This window comes from Lepus europaeus, chromosome X, assembly GCF_033115175.1.
Source record: "Lepus europaeus isolate LE1 chromosome X, mLepTim1.pri, whole genome shotgun sequence".
NCBI lineage: Eukaryota > Metazoa > Chordata > Mammalia > Lagomorpha > Leporidae > Lepus > Lepus europaeus.
Window position 1 is genome coordinate 92605915 of NC_084850.1, and position 17875 is coordinate 92623789.

General features: G+C 43.1%; 1 protein-coding gene across 2 annotated transcripts in view; it reads left to right on the top strand.

The window, feature by feature from the left end:
- ARHGEF9 (Cdc42 guanine nucleotide exchange factor 9) overlaps nt 1-17875 on the top strand; it is a 137604-nt gene that overhangs the window by 85868 nt on the left and 33861 nt on the right. For both annotated transcript variants that reach the window (XM_062183233.1, XM_062183234.1), the window contains exons 5-6: nt 4484-4716; nt 11269-11398. In XM_062183233.1, coding sequence (XP_062039217.1) covers nt 4484-4716; nt 11269-11398 — 363 coding nt within the window. The remainder of the gene's footprint in view (nt 1-4483; nt 4717-11268; nt 11399-17875) is intronic.

Sequence of the window (17875 nt, forward strand, 5' to 3'; positions counted from 1 at the left end):
GGTAGCCAGCTGTGGGTTTGTTCAAGGTGGTAAGGACTGAGGTTAGTGGCAATGGGTAAGGGCAACTGCTAGGTGGTGATGAGGTCTGGAAGCATGGTTGCAGAGATCAACTTTGGGCCAATTATAAGGACCAAGCTTTCTATCTGTGGACAGCTGCAGGTCCAAGTTGGTGATGTCAATGTCTGCATAGCTCCATGGACCAGTAATGGGTGTAAACACAGTGATGAGGGCTGACACTGAATGATAAGGCCAGATGCTTATGTATTCACAGCTGTGGAGACCAGAGCTAGCAGTGTGCTATAATCTGGTTTCATCAGTCTGCTTGGATTGTGCATGGTTGTGGGGCCAGAGCCCACAGTGAAAGGCCCTGAGTCTGTTTTTGGACATACATAGTAGTTGTGCTGGGCTACTGGGCCAGAGCACCCAAAGACACAGCAACTGAGATGTATCCAGGGAGAAGGGGGGTGGTGTCATGACATCCAGAGAATGAAAAGGCTTGTGGGCTGGATCCTTGATTTGGGGTGCCTGTGGTAGGAATATCTCAGGTAGCTTCCAGATCAGGTGATGAAGAGGGCTTCTTGATCAGGGATCTAGAGAATGTGAAGGCTGTGGGACTTGGTCCCTGGACTAGAGAAACCGCAGGTGCAACAGCAATCCAAAAACTGTTTCTGGCTTAAGGAAGTAAGTGAGAAAGGGAAGACATGCCTCAGGTCCCTGAAAACTCTGTAGGCAAAAAATATTGTGGAGACCTGTATAGCATAGGCTACAGGGGTCTGTTGCTGCTTTGCTAGCAGTTGTTTTTCTCAGCAGTGAAAGTTTCTAGAGTCCACTGCAAAACAAGGTACTGGACTCTGTCGTTGTGAACACTGAGGAGGAAACCTTGGTTGTGAAAGCTGTGAGGCGTACCTGAGGCCATGAGGGCTACTGAGGTTCCCTATAGAAAGATCTGCTGAGGGTCTCAGTGATTCCGCTGCCTGGCTGATACTAATAAAGCCCATCTCTCTTCCATATTCCCCACAGTCTCCATATGTCTCAACTATGCCAAATCCCCCCTCCCCCAGAGATTTGGTTGGAGTGAAAGTACAGCTGGTCATTTGGGCAGTATCCCAGAAAGCTTGAGAAATTTGTTGTTTACCCTAGTCTCATTTTCCCTTCAAGGGGGACATAGAGCCATAGAATTCCTTCTGTATGCTCAGCAGTGCTGGCTTGAAGAATGAGGTGATAATGACAAAATGAAACCCTTCTTCCTACTCTTTTTTGCATGGTTATTTTTTTTTTCCTTCCACTGTGTTGCTTCGAGTTTTTTACTTTTTAAGGATTATTTTATTTGAAGGTCAGATTAGTAGAGTTGGGGAGAGAAATAGAGAGACAGAGACAGAGACACACACACAGAGACAGAGAGAGATTCCATTTGCTAGTTCACTTGTGGCTTGGGTTGGTCCAGGTTGAGGCTGAAGCTGGGAGCTCAGAACTCCATCAAGTTAGCCCACGTGACTGACAAGAGCCCAAGTACTTGGGCCATCTTTTCCTTCTTTCCCATGCACGTTAACAGGGAGCTGGATCAGAAGCAGAGTAGTCAGGGCACAAATTGGTGCTCCAATATAGAATACCATTATCACAAGTGGCAGTTTAATCCACTGCATCGTAACAGTGGCCCTTGCTATGTCTTAAACAGACTACTAAACTCTTCCAGAATTATTTTTTTGTTCATGGATAGCTGTTGAATTGTTCCTCTTTGTAGAGGAAAGGAAGGCTGGCCTTTTAATCTGCCATCTTGCCAATATCCTCTACCTAAATACTGACTTCTGAGCAGTTAATGGGTTTTTATGCTTTTGTAAATAGTATTTTACATTTTCATTTTCCTATAGTTTTTGCTGTATAGAAATACTTTGACTTTTGTACATTGTGTATCCTGGCATATTACTAAACTCACTAATTCTAATTTTTGTGGATTTCTTATGATTTAATACATACATAATAATATAATCTTTTAAATCTATATGCTATCTATTTTATGTCTTACTGCATTGGCCAGGAAATAGAGTACAGCGTTAACTAGAAATGATAAGAGGCAGAATCTTAGCCTTGTTGCTGATCTTAGGGGCATGCATTCAGTATTTCACCACTGAGAATTTATTAGTTTTGGTTTGTCATTTATTACATTGAAATAGTTTCTTTTTATTCCTAGTTTTCTCATGGCTTTTATCATAATTATGTTTTCTCAAATACTTACTCTGTATCTATTGAAATGATTGTGCGATTTTTATCCTTTAATTGTGTGATGTGAATTGGGATAAATCCCTCCTAATCATAGTGCATCATTCTCTTTGTTTACTGTTTCACTGTTTAAAAATGGTATATTTGTGATTACTCTCTTATTTTTTTGCCATTCAATTTCTGTTGCCTATTGTTTCTGTTGTTTTTTCCCCATGTTTTGTATTCTTGTGTAGCAGTTATTTTTTTATTTTTTGAAATTATTTTATTGAATACTGCACAATGTATAAGAAAAATTCAAAGGATATTAAAAAAATTTACTTGGTAGTAATTTCAAACTTGCAGAAAAGTTGAAATGTGAGGGCAGTACAATGAATACTCATATCCCATTTACCTAGATCCATGTATTGTTAACACTGAATATTTTTAAAGATTTATTTGATTGATTTGAAAGGCAGAGTTACAGAGAGGCAGAGGCAGATATAGAGGTAGAGAAAAGGTCTTCCATCCACTGGTTCACTCCCCAGACAGAGCCTCCTCAGAGTATCCCACGTGGGTGCAGGGGCCCAAGGACCTGGGGCATCCTCCACTGCCTTCCTGTGCCACAGCAGAGAGCTGGATCAGAAGTGGAGCAACTGAGACTCAAACTAGCACCTATATGCGATGCCGGCACTGCAGGTGGCGGCCTCACACACTACACCACAGTGCTGGCCCAACATTGCATCATTTTTATACATACATGCACTCATACATTTTCCCCTTTAGCCATTCGTATATAATTTGCATTAATATTGACCTTATTCCTACATAGCTTCAAAGTACATTTCTCTTTTTTTGACAGGCAGAGTGGACAGTGAGAGAGAGACAGAGAGAAAGGTCTTCCTTTTGCCATTGGTTCACCCTCCAATGGCCGCTGTGACCAGCGCACTGCGCTGATCCGAAGCCAGGAGCCAGGTGCTTCTCCTGGTCTCCCATGGGGTACAAGGCCCAAGCACTTGGGCCATCCTCCACTGCACTCCCTGGCCACAGCAGAGAGCTGGCCTGGAAGAGGGGCAACCGGGACAGAATCCGGTGCCCCGACCCAGACTAGAACCTGGTGTGCCGGCGCCGCAGGCGGAGGATTAGCCTATTGAGCTGCGGCACCGGCCAAGGTACATTTCTTAAGGGATATTTTGTGCAGATGAGTTGAAGTGCTGGATGATGTGATATTTTCCATACAGATTTTACTATTTTTTTTTTTTTAGATTTTCTAACTGTTCTCAGTGGCAGGGTGTGTGTGAAACAACATACCTGCCATTGCCAGAAGTGGAATCTCTAATATATCTCTTTTATGACTCAATAGCAGAGTTTTTTTTTATTTTTTGACAGGCAGAGAGAGAAAGAGAGAGAGAGAGAGAAAGGTCTTCCTTTTCTGTTGGTTCACCCCCCAAAATGGCTGCTACGGCCGGCGCGCTGTGCCTATCTGAAGCCAGGAGCCAGGTGCTCCTCCTGGTCTCCCATGCGGGTGCAGGGCCCAAGCACTTGGGCCATCTTCCACTGCCTTCCCAGGCCACAGCAGAGAGCTGGACTGGAAGAGGAGCAACCGGGACAGAACCGGCGCCCCAACTGGGACTAGAACCCGGGGTGCCGGCACCGAGGCGGAGGATTAGCCTAGTGATCCACGCTGTATCTCATTCTCATTAGGGCTTTATTACCTTTCTTTTCTAGAATTTCCAGATCGTTTCTATTTATTTGGCTTTTCTGTATGAACTCAGTTTATCTAGTTAGCTAATATTTTCTTTTGATATTTTTATTATTAAAGTATGAATAAATTTAAGAATAATTGACATTTTGGGCCGGCACTGTGGTGTAGTGGATAAAGGTGTCACCTGTAGTGCTGGCATCCCATATGGGCACTGGTTTGAGTCCCGGCTGCTCCACTTCCAGTCCAGCTCCCTTCTAAGGCACCTGGGAAAGCAGTGGAAGATGGCCCAAGTCCTTGGGCCTCTGTACCCACGTGGGAGACTTGGAAGAAGCTCCTGGCTCCTGGCTTTGGATCAGCTCAGCTTTGGCTGTTGCGGCCATTTGGGGAGTGAACCAGCAGATGGAAGACTCTCTGCCTCTGCCTCTCTGTAATTCTGCCTTTTAAATAAATAAATAAATCTTAAAAAAGAACAATTGATATTCTTAATCTAATATTCCTACATTAGAACAGGATCATTCCATTACTTGAAGACTTATTTTGAGGTTCTCAGTATTTATTTCTTTTCCTTTTTTCCTCTGCCCCCAGCAAGATGGATTCTGGATATATTCTGAGTATTGTAACAACCACCTGGATGCGTGCATGGAGCTCTCCAAGCTGATGAAGGATAGCCGCTACCAGCACTTTTTTGAGGCTTGCCGCCTACTGCAGCAGATGATTGACATTGCTATCGATGGTTTTCTTTTGACTCCAGTACAGAAGATCTGCAAGTATCCTTTACAGTTGGCTGAACTTCTCAAGTATACTGCCCAAGACCACAGGTAAGAGATTGAGGGAGGCAGGAGTGAGGTTCCTCTACATGTTGGTGCTTATTGAAAATGTGTCCTTTTGCCTTTTCTAGCTTAACCTATCTGGAGAATAGGATGATACTTCACAAGGATGCTTACTTCACAAGGCTGTTGGGGGGAGTTGCTTTTGAGAATTATTCTTAAAGTTGTAAATGGGTATGCACACAAAATAAGTCTGCATCATCATCATTGTACAGCTTAGAACCTATCTTCAGAGAGCTTATAACTTAGTCCTTAGTCTTGAGTTCAGTTAAAAGAATCAATCCGGATATAGTAAGTGTTCAACTACATATTCCATTCTGCTTGATGGACTCAAATGCCCTGGTAAAAACTTACCCAACTTGTACTGACCCTAGGTTGTTCTGCAAAGCTATATTCCTGATCTTCTTTAGCCTTTTTAACCCTCTATTCCTTACCCCAACTGTGTCTTTCCCTTAGTCCCAGAATATAATGGGGAAAGATTGACTTCAGAGTTCTACCACAGTTTTTTTTTTTTAGTTTTAAATGTATTTTAAAGAAAACCAACCCAACAAGGACCAAGGATCTTGCCTCACACTGAATGGAAATGATACTCCTCATCTCCTACCAGTAAAGTACATGATGGGAATAATTGACAATAATAGGAATGGTCTACAATCAGCTGTCCCAAAATTTACCTTTTCTTAATAACCTAGAGCCCCCAGACTTTTTATGACTTGCCTTTAGTTGATGTTAAATCCCTGATCTTAGATTCTTTAGCTTAGTTGTTAGCTCTCTTCTTCAAACTTAACACTTCAGGCTGGCGCCATGGCTCAATAGGCTAATCCTCTGCCTGCGGCGCCAGCACACCGGATTCTAGCCCCAGTAGGGGTGTCGGATTCTGTCCCGGTTGCTCCTCTTCCAGTCCAGCTCTCTGATGTGGCCCTGGAGTGCAGTGGAGGATGGCCCAAGTCCTTAGGCCCTGCACCTGCATGGGAGACCAGGAGAAGCACCTGGCTCCTGGCTTCAGATCAGCGCAGTGCGCTGGCCACAGTGCGCCGGCCGCAGCGGCCATTGGGGGATGAACCAGTGGAAAAAGGAAGACCTTTCTCTCTGTCTCTCTCTCTCTCACTGTCCACTCTGCCTGTCAAAAATAAAAAATAAAAAAAATAAAAACTAAACACTTCAAGAAGAATAGGAACCTAGATCTTTGCTCAATTTCGTTTAGCTTTTAGGCTGATTCCTTTTTTTTTCTTTTTATTTGACATGTGGAGTTATAGACAGTGAGAGACAGAAAGGTCTTCCTTCTGTTGGTTCACTTCCTTTTTTTTTTTTTTTGACAGGCAGAGTGGACAGTGAGAGAGAGAGACAGAGAGAAAGGTCTTCCTTTTGCCGTTGGTTCACCCTCCAATGGCCGCCGCAGTAGGCGCGCTGCGGCCGGCGCACCACACTGATCCGATGGCAGGAGCCAGGTGCTTCTCCTGGTCTCCCATGGGGTGCAGGACCCGAGCACTTGGGCCATCCTCCACTGCACTTCCTGGCCACAGCAGAGAGCTGGCCTGGAAGAGGGGCAACCGGGACAGAATCCGGAGCCCTGACCGGGACTAGAACCCGGTGTGCCGGCGCCGCAAGTCGGAGGATTAGCCTAGTGAGCCGCGGCGTCGGCCCCTGTTGGTTCACTTCCCTAATGGCCTCAATGGCTGGCACTGTGCCGATCTGAGCCAGGAGCCGGGTGCTTCCTCCCGGTCTGAGATGTGGGTGCATGGACCCAAGCACTTGGTCCATCTTATGCTGCCCTCCCAGGTCACAGCAGAGAGCTGAACTGGAAGAGGAGCAACCGGGACTAGTACCTGGTGCCCCAAACGGGACTAGAACCCAGGGTGCCGGCGCCGTAGGCGGAGGATTAACCAAGTGAGCCATGGCGCCATCCTAGACTGATTCTTAATCTACTTGCTTCCATTTGACACATGGTTTCCTTGGGGCTGGCTTCCAGATCTGGATGCATAAGGCCATGGGTGTGGATTAGCTGGTTTGGTTTGTGTCAAACTTCTTGGGAAATCCCTGCATTCATTTTTGAGTTGAAATTGCTACTTTTTGAGATTCTGGATCATGTGTTTAAGTGGTTCTGGAGCCCAAGGCAAATTTCAAATTTTAACTCAAATGCCATGGCACTGGACTCTTCTATTTATGTGATTAACCAAGGCCAGTGATAGCTCTGCCTTCCATGACCTGTTGACTGTGAGGGAGACAAGTGAGGCAGGACTTTGTCAAGGAGGACCCTGTTCTCTCTTCCCTGAGGCAGTTTACTAACTGGGGGTCAATGAGCATGTTCATTAGATTTGAAATTTGCAGGTGACTAAATCCTGCTTGAGCAGATTTAATGTATCCCATTGCCAGAACCTAGGTCCAAATCTTATAAAGCTATATTTTCTTGTGAAGTCTTGTAGGATATTGAAGAACCTCCCACTAATAGTAAGATATTTAAAAATGAAAAATAGAAAATATATATGGTACCTAGACTACAAACCTTTCTTTTTGTCAGATTGTCTCACTCTATGGTTGGAAAGACTAAGGCTTAGGAAGGGAAAAGATACAGAACAAGTATGTAGTAACACAGGTGCATGAAGCATGAGCAGTGATCTGGGAATTTTCTTTTCAAAAAGCTCAAGGAAATCTCTGTGCCCAGGTAGGTTTGTGAGCCAGTCTGTTGTAAGCATTCAAGTTCTATCAGCCTATGATATCATGAGCCCAAATGACCTCCACAGTTACACTGCGTGGTGCTAAGGGACCAGCAAAAGTGACACATGTACCTAAATCTCCAAGAAACAGCCTTCAGACAAATAGTCCTGAAACCTAGACATTCAAAGAGTGGTTCTTAGGCCGGCACCGCGGCTCACTAGGCTAATCCTCCGACTTGCGGCACCGGCACACCGTGTTCTAGTCCCTTTTGGGGCACCGATCCTGTCTGGTTGCCCCTCTTCCAGGACAGCTCTCTGCTGTGGCCAGGGAGTGCAGTGGAGGATGGCCCAAGTGCTTGGGTCCTGCACCCCATGGGAGACCAGGATAAGCCCCTGGCTCCTGCCATCGGATCAGCGCGGTGCGCCGGTCGCAGCACGCCTACCGCGGCGGCCATTGGAGGGTGAACCAACGGCAAAGGAAGACCTTTCTCTCTGTCTCTCTCTCTCACTGTCCACTCTGCCTGTCAAAAAAAAAAAAGAGTGGTTCTTAAATGTTTTTATATCACAGCTCCTCACCTACCTACTTTGCACCTATCCATTCTTTGGAATGTAGCAGGGGTTTCTAAAAAGCATACTTATTAACTGACAATATTACTAGGTATATTACATATTGCATAACTGAGCTTAAGAGTCCCAGAAAGGCTATTTTTAAGCACAACTTCAAGCTATGTTAGTTTCTTCACAAGGTTTTACTGGGTTTGGTGGGAGCTGGCAGAACAAGTCATCTACCTAGGATTTGCCAATTCCTATACTCCTTTATCTTGTGACTGGAAGGCCTGCCTTAAAACGTTCTTGCTCTTTGGCTTCTTGGTCCTGTCTGTTCTCATCTCCTGGGCTCCAGAATGTTGAGAGAATAGCTCAGGCAGTGACAAGATAGAACAACCTTTCTCCATCCTCAGGGTAACCTGTTGGGCCCAGCAGTACCTCCAGGACATAGCCAACCCATTAGTGAGGCCTCAGGAAGCTGTACTGCCATGCATGTCAAGAGTAGCTTGAGTTTGAAGGCAGTTGGAAACTGCTACAATTGGAGGATTAGTCAGATAAATAGGCCTGAAATATAGGCAGTCAGAGTAGTCTTGGAGGGAGAGGATTAGATGCAGTTGTAAATGGAGAATAATACTGCCTTTGCTTGTAGAGGAGTAACATATTTCCCTTACCCCACCTTTCTTAAGCTGACAAGAAGGAAGACTATACACAAAAGGAAGGTTAGCTCACATGTCTGGAACTAGAAAATCTTGCTTCTGTCACTCTTTCCATTAGCAGATGAGGACTCATACCTCATTGAGGGCCCAGGGCCTTTGACCAGGGTCAAGGTTGGACCACAGTTATTCTCTTCTTTTATCCACTTCTAAAGCTAGTGGGACAGAGATAGGAGCATTCCTACTCTAGTTGCAGTTAGAAAAGCAGCTAACTATAGGATGGTGACAGTGATGAATCCATGGCTGGGTAGTACTTGGGGTCAAGCCAGAGGGTAATAAGAATCCACATGCCAGCATTATCCAATGTAATGTTCTCCAATTATGTAAATATTCTATATCTGTGTTGTCCAAAACAGTGGTTACTGACCATGTGTGGCTATTGGGTACTATGAAAGATAGCTGGAACAACTGAGGCACTAAAATTTTATTGTAATTTAATTTTAACTAAATGTGGCTAGTGGCTACCATATTGGACTGTGTAGCTCTATACTTCCCAGAAAGTGACTTAAAGCACTGATGTCCTTAAATCAGAAAAAGGAGAGGCCAGAGAACAAAAATGGCCACAAAGAACAGGTGTACTTATTTATTTCACTAGCTTCTCCACTGCAAGCGATGTTCTGTCCTCACTCTATACTACATCTAAATGACAGTCCTGTCAGAGATGGAAACTTCAGCAATGTAATAAAGTCCAAAAGATCCTCCATAAGCTAGAGCAAGTAACTTTGAAAGGATGCAATGTAACAGGAACAAATGTAAAACTTTGCAGTTGAGTCTGAGAAATCTACAGCTTAAGAACAAGCAGGGCTGGTGCTGTGGTGCAGCAGGTAAAGCTGGCACTTTTAACGCCAGCATCACATATGAGCACCAGTTCGAATCCTGGCTGCTCCACTTCCGATCCAGCTCCCTAATGCACCTGGGAAAGTAGCAGCAAGAGACCCCTGGCTCCTGGATTCATTCTGGCCCAGCCCTGGCAGTTCCAGTGGGTGGAAGATTTCTCTTGCTTTCTCTCTGTAACTCTATCTTTCGAACAAATAAAATATTTTTAAAAGAACATGCAGAGAGAGGTACAGCTTCTGTACAGCGAGCTTAGAAGAGACTTAGAAAGTATTAGTTGGTTATAACCTCAGTACAGGTTAGCAATGGGATCTAAAAGAAATACTGATAATGACTGACATTCATTAAGGTTCAGAATAAAGCAGGCTTTCCTAACAGAGTTGTCTTAAGACACAATAAAAGGTTTAAGAAGTATAGTGACCAACTTGTCCCTGAGGGTGATAAAATACAACAGCATTTCTGGGCCATGGTCCTCAAAGGTGTGCGGAGCACAGCTTGGAGCAATGAATGTCAACTAAGAAAAGGAGTTACATGGATCTGCCCTAGCAGTTAAAACTCCTTCCCTGTGCATTTTTTTTTCTCCTTTCTAATCCAGGCTAGAAGAATGAGCATATTAATAACCACAAGGCATTTCCAGCATCTTTAAGGAAAGGTGTTAACACTGAACTATAATGCATCCTCTTACATTCTCAGTTTATTGTAGTTCCACTGAATGGCTGAGATCTCACTGTCAGTCTGCCTTCCATAGGAGCCATTGGATTGGAAATGAGATAAGACAAGCAGTGAAAACTGTACAAAGTGGTGTAATCCTCAACACATGGACTGTTGAAAGTCCCAGGAAGCTGGGATGAAGGTTATACTTCTGGGACCAGGAGTTTGAAGAAGTATCCCATGTGATATCGCTACTAGAGAAATGTTTTATTTGTAATAATAATACTGCTAGCATTTTATTATAGACTAAAAGAGTTTACATGGAATGATTGTATTTAATTTGTTAAAAAGTCCTCAATGAATTTTACCATAATTCTACCCATTTCACAGATGAGAAAACTGAATGAGAGAGTGAGTGAGACTTGCCAAAGGCCACACCAGTATTCAATGACCAAACTAAGATTTGAGCTCTTGGAGTCTGTCTTCAGACTCTGCTTTTTTTTAATATTATGCAGTAGGAAATGTGGAGATATTTTATAGTAACTTTTAACAGAGATGCCCTAGATGTAGAAAGTAAAAGAGATGATTATGTTTCCTGGACTGTGCCATGTGTGAGATTCCCTTTTTGATCCTTGTCTGGTTATATAAGATAGGACACAAAAATAGTATGAAAAAGATAGAATATGTCTTACATATGAAATAAGTCTGCAATTAGGAGGTCTCTGACGGGTATAGTGGCTCCCTGGTCATCAAAGAACTGGCTCCTTCCAGCTTTCATATATTCTACCTATAGGATATAGACCTTGTCCTTATGGTTCATGGTAATTACTAGAGTTTCAGCTATTCCAGGCATCAGAATTAAGGGCTAAAGAAAGGCATGTTTTCTTCCTTAAAGAAGATTTTTCAGAAGTCCTGTCGAACACTCATATTTACATATTGTTGGACAAAATGTAGTCACATAGTCATCCTTGCTTAACCAAAGAAGAAGAAATATAGTCTTTTACTCTAGATGATATATATTGTCATCTGAATATCAGGACTGTGATACAGAGGAAGAAAAGGAGATTGGATGTTAGGATTGTCAGCTAGCATATTGATTCTCTGAAACATTGGTTCATGCAACTTGCACTTTTGTGTCTTCACAGTGACTACAGATACGTAGCAGCTGCTTTAGCTGTCATGAGAAATGTGACTCAGCAGATCAACGAACGCAAGCGACGTTTGGAGAATATCGACAAGATTGCCCAGTGGCAGGCCTCTGTCCTAGACTGGGAGGTAGGACTTCTACTCACAGGGGCATTGGGGAGTTTGAACACCTTGGTGAAAACTTCATATTTTAGCTGAGAATGTAGCAATAAGAATTAGATTTGTAGAACAGAAAGAATTTAGATTAGATCCAAGCAAAAGTTTCCAGCTACTGAGAAGTGTTGGTGCTTGAATAGCTTTTTAACAATATCGGAAAAAATATCTGTGGCAATACTTCATCAAAAAAGCAAAGATTTATCTCTTAGAGTATTGCTAGGAAACAACTGGGTTGATTCTGATGCATTTCGAAATTCTTTATGTCCTGGACTTATAATTGCCAGAAGCACACTTTGATGAGTAGCATGTGCTGATTTATTTCCAGACACAGAAGACGAGGTTGGTTTTCTTGTTCCCAAACATGAAGGACAGCAACATACTTTTTCTGTTGGTTGGATCAGCTCATCTTGGTACATCTTCTAAGTCTATTCAAGCTTACATAGTATAGGCCATGACAGTTTTCCTACCATATCCACAGACCAAGTTCTATTAATAATCCATGATAGCCTTCCATTCCTTTGCAAATAGCCATGACTTCTCTAAACTTTGGAAGCCTTCAGTAGCTGAAATTCCTAAAACCTTCCCTTAATACCCACCAAGAGAACCTCTCAGGGCAAAATTGTGTAATCTGATAGTCTACTGCTAACACTACCAAGAAGAGAGAGACTGGAAATGCTACCAGAGAAGGGCAGCAATCTTAGGCCTATGGTCACAGTGTAGAGTTAGAGCCAACTCCTTATTCCACTGGTTCACTCCCCAAATGGCTGCCACAGCTGGTGCTGCACCGATCCGAAGCCAGGAGCCAGGTGCTTCTTCCTGGTCTCCCATGCGGGCTCAGGGACCCAAGCACTTGGGCCATCCTCCACTGCCCTCCTGGGCCACAGCAGAGAGCTGGACTGAAAGAGGAGCAACCGGGACTAGAACCTGGTGCCCATATGGGATGCTGGTACCGCAGGCGGAGGATCAACCAAATGAGCCATGGTGCTGGACCCCAGACAATGTCTTAACCCGCTATGCCACAGCCCTGCCCCCTGAACCCATTCTTTATCTAAATTTTTGTCTTTGTCCATTTGGGCTGTTGAGTGACTTATAAACTAATTTCTCACCCTTCTGAAGACTAGGAAGCCCAGGATCAAGATGCTGCTAGATTAAATGTCTGGTAAGGGCCCACTTCCTGGTTCACTGATGACCATCTTCTTGCTGTGTCCTCACATGGCAGAAAGGACAAGTTAGCTCCCTAGGGTCCCTTATAAGAGCACTAATCCTATCTGTGACAGCTCTGCTCTCATGACTTAATCACCTCCCAAACACCTCACCTCCAAAAACCATCACATTGGGGATTAGGTTTCAGCACATGAATTTTGAGAAGACACAAACATTCAGTCTATAACAACTGGTAAGTAGAAAAAATGCCTCATGGTCCCCTGCTCAGACTCTGGGATCACTATGGAACTTGCTAGCTCTGGAAGATTTCCCCTGTAGAGATCCTTTCTTCCTGTAAGGTGTGATAGGTATGTTTTGGAGGTTAAGGCTTTTGAAGTATCTATCATGTTTATTATATATGGTCTTAAAGACTTCTATAATGCCAGAGTCACTAGGGCTCTTAGAGGACTCACTCTACAATCCTGACCATGCTTGTGTGTGTCCAGACATACATACTCTCAGGCATACTCTCACTCACCCTCACAGAACTTGTAATGATGATAGGAGAATGATAAGCAAAGAGGCCTATTCCTGATCAAGGCCACAGCAAGTGGGTGTCAAAGGTGTAACTTGAACCTAGTCTCTTGATTCTCTGTGTGATGTTCTTTTCATTACTGCACCATATTCTCCTCTAACATCCTGCCTCCTGTAGCCCAACTATTGTCCTTTGTGGTACTACAGGGGCTTGTTTTTCCAATAAAGAATCTATATTTAAATGAGACCTTGAGACCACATTGAGGAGAGGCATTCAAATTCCCATCAGGGTAAAGGTAGATTCTTGCGGGAGAAAAAAACAACAGGACTTAGACACTTCATGCTATCCTTGTATAGTGTCTAAGTACATTCTACCAGCTCAAGAAGCTGAACAGGCAGAGAAAGAGCAAGAGAGAAAGAGCGATTTCTTGCCAAATTGCTGATGAATACAATGGACAACCCTTGCAAATCATAAGAAAGAAGTAATGCTTGCTGTCTCTAAAACCCTCCTTGCTTCTCAGATATTTGAATAAACAGGGTAGCTGTCAGAAGCATCTGTGTGATAATTTCAGTTTCACTTATCAAATGAAAAAGAGGAATCATAGGAGAACTCTTCAGAGCTCAATATCCTTTAAGAAGGATTGGGAGGAATTGGAAGGATAGGTGGCACACAAGCAATTGGTGTGAAAGCAGTGTTTGACTGGAGAGCAGGAAGCCTTACTATCAAGGCCTGGCTCTTCCTTCAGCTTACTCCATTAACATTTTGGGTCTCTTTATCCTAGCTCCAGTTATTATCCCTGCTTCCTGCCATGCTATGGGGACTATAGAGTTCATGAAGTACCTGACCCTTGTCCCACTCTTCAAGTCTCCTGAAAAATAAGTAGATGAGTGAAAGTGTCACCCATCCCTCTAAGTAATAATCAACACATTAGAGCAGTTTGGAGAAGCAGCAGGGAGAGAACCTGTTCCAAGGACCACAGTTTCTGGGAAATTTCCATTTCTGAATTCTTTCATGCCGAAGTTCGATTGAGCTGTCACTTTGACAGCTTTCACAGTCATTAAATCCACTTGAAAGGAAGGGGAAGGGAACATATCTCTGACAGTTTCTTTTTAATGCTTTTTTCCCCTCTGGAGATTTTTAGCAGGAGCACAAGTTGCAGCTCATGTTTAGAAGCTTGACTGTATGTAGTTATGGTTTCTTCCTCATGGCACCCTTGCCCTTGCAGTCTAGTTGTGTTATACCCAAGGGCCTGTTCCAGTTTACCATTAAATGATTGAATCCAGAGAAATTTGGAGACCCAACCTGATGAAGGCAGCAAAATAATCTATTTGAAAGCTAAGGTGGCTTGCTGAGGCATTCTCCTGGGACCAGAAGATGAAATGTGGGGCTGAATGGATTTGCTATTTTCCTGCCCTCCTGTCAGTAGGCAGCAGTAAAAATAAACTTGACGGGAAAAGATGTCATTTCCATTGTCTTCTTTCTCTGTATCTGTTCAGAGAAACGCAGCCACACATCAATTGGCCTGTAATTAGACTGAAGTGAAGTCAGGCAGAATGGGGTGAATTAGAATTGGGATAAAATAGAATTAAAATACATTAGAACGGGGTAAAACCTCTTCAGTGAGGCTTTGGCCTCAAGGAAGTGAGGTAGATGAACTGGTAAGAAAGCTTTGGGTAGTTTTTGGTTGTGTTAAACAAATATTTATTGAACACCTACTCTGTGTCAAAGCCTTTACCAATAGGTAAAGGACAAAGACCCTATCCTGATTGAATTTACATGGCAGTATGGGAGAGTGGCAACAAACATGTAATATATTATCAGGTAATAATAAAGTCTATGAAACAGGCTAGGCTGATGAGGTAGGTGATATTTGAGGAGGTCATATTTGAGAAAAGACCTGAAAATGATGGAGAAGCAAGCAATGTGGCTTTCATTTCAGGCAAGGTGAAGAGCATGGACAAATTCCATGAAGCATGAGAGTATGTGCTCATGAAGTAGTAAGGAGACCAGTGTGGCCAGAATATATGAGTGAGGGAGAGAGTTGAAGCAGATGAGATCAAGGGAAGTAATAGGCGGTCAGATCATGTTCTCTTAGAATTTTTGCTTTTAGTTTGAGTGAGATGAGAATCACTGAGGGGTTTTAAGCAAATATGTGATACTAGGAGATTTAAGTTTTGGATATCTCTCTGTCAGGCCCTATACTAAGCACTGGGAATATTGAAATGGATAAGGTATGGCCTTGGCCATCTAATAGGGACAGATACATTCCTATCAGAGAGAATAAAATCCTAGAGAAATGGAACAAAAGTCTCATGGGGGAGGCAGTAGGAATATGTTATACTTTTTGCTGCAAGACAAAAAGATATATAGTTACCTTACAGAAGAGGCAAGATAACAACTGAATAATAAAAGAGTCCCTTTCCCTTGTGTGAACTGTTTCAATGCTCTCAGGCAGCCATGTGGAGTGGACCAAACAGGAGCTGTCATATTATCTCCATGCTACAAATGAGGAAACAGTTTAAGAGAATGTAAGCTACTTTCTTAAGTATATAGAATGAGTTTGTTAGCAGCAGTGGACTCCGGCCCCGAGTCTTCTGATATTCTCACCTCAGAAATATTCCAGAGCAATTGGTTGTTCTGCTGGAGGGCAGATGGGGTTGTTCATCATTCTAATGTCGTTTAGTGATTAAGAGCATAAACTGTGGAAGGAGTCAAACCTGGATTCTTCCTGTTTGGGCAAATTCCTTCCAATTTCTCTGACCTTAGTATTTAGGATAATAGTAATAAGCTCCTTGTGAAATTGTTGTCTTGTAGGAGACAGAATATATATGTGGGGACTTCAAAAAGTTCATGGAAAATGGAATTATTTGAAATTCATGCAAAGTTTTTTCATAATATTCATTTCCCATGACCTCTTGAAGGACCCCTTATATGCAAGGATATCAAATTTTCAAAATACGTACTTCAATAATCTTCACAACATCCAAATTAGATTGGTTGGTACTGTTATTATCCTCATTTTACAGGTGAGGAAATTGAGGCCCAAAATGAATATGGTAGTTGGCCAAGGTCAGTTTGCCTGGTGAGAATAGAGCTGTATTTTTTAAAGGTTTTTTTTTGCCTGGTGAAGTTACAGGTAACAAGTACTTCTTGTAGAGTTAGTGTTCCTAACCGGTACAGAGGTGGATCAGATAATACTGAATGAGTAGTCATCCCGATCTTATTATCCTCAGGTTCACGTGTATACCATTAACATAATTCTAGCCACTTTTTTGTGGTATTGCCCTTCCAACCCCCTCCCACCTTGATAGTTTTCTTTCACTTTATGTATATTCGAATTGGACTATGGCACATATTCCTAATCTGCATCAGAATAAGGCACAGTGGACTGATTCTACTTTCAGTTTCCCCAACAGCTCTCCAGTGCTGGGATCTTTTTCTTCTAGACTTAGAGCACTGGTGATTCAGTGGTGGTATGTTAGTTCCTCAAGAAGGAATGTTTACCTAGTTCCCAGGTAATCCTGAAGTTAAACATGGAGGCTAGAATTGAAGCAATATTTCTGAGTTTCCCTCAGGTTCTACAATTAAAAAATAATTCTGGGGACAGTGCTGTGGCATAGCGTGTAAAGCTGCCACCTGCAGTGCCAGCATCCTATATGGGTTCCAGTTCGAGTCCCGGCTGCTCCACTTCCGATCCAGCTCTCTGCTATGGACTGGGAAAGCAGTAGAAGATGGCCCAAGTCCTTTGGCCCCTGCACCCGTGTGGGAGACCTGGGAGAAGCTCCTGGCTCCTGGCTTTGGATCGGTGCAGCTCTGGCCATGGCAACCAATTGGGGAGTGAACCAATGAATGGAAGGCCCCCTCTACCCCCGCCTCTCCTTTTCTCTCTGTGTTACTCTGACTTCAAATAAATAAATAAATCTCAAAAAAGAAGAATGAGCTCCCCTTTTCCCTTTCCATCCCTTAGACTAGGAAAAAATAAACGTATGCTCAAAAATACTATATCCAGATGCCTTTTAGTGGCCCACTACCCTGCCTGGGCTGTTTGCCTCTGATTATTTCTGGGAGGATCTCTCACCTTATCTTTAAGCTTTTGAGTATGATGCTGAAATATTAGCATCAGAATATGAGAGCTGGGATTGTAACAATCATCCTCATACACCTGACTTAACAGCTGGGAAAACTGAGACCCATAGTGAGAAAGGACTGAGCCTCCAGTGGTGTTTTTGGCCTACAGAAATTTAGTGTACTTAATTTTAATGTAGTGGAAGGAATGAGTATACTTTCTGGAGCCATAGGCACTGGGGTAGGATCATGGATCTATAGCTGCCTAGCCAAGCAAATTTCGCTTACCATTTGATCCTTTCTGTATCTCAAACTGTAAAGGAGCAAGAAGATCTGCCTTACAGTGCTCTTGTGAGGCTCAGAAGAGATTAAGTGAAGAGTGTCTACAATGCCTATATAGGTGCTCAGGAAATATTTCTTAATTAATTACTTTTAAATTAAGGTTACTGGTATTTATACCCATTGTAATATTCACTGTGACCATTTTTTTGGTGTGGTTTGTCTTGTGTTCTATGATTTCTGAGCACATCTGCACTAATGTCCTCCACTGAGATGTGAACTCCTTTCCTGACAGACACCACCAACATACTTGTGACCTAGCAGAATTGCCCTTGGAGACTCTGTGGAACTGAATTAGCCAGGAGTTGATGAGTTGATGTTTCTTGGTGATTTGTGTGTATATGTTTGTCTGACACAGTGTAGCAAAG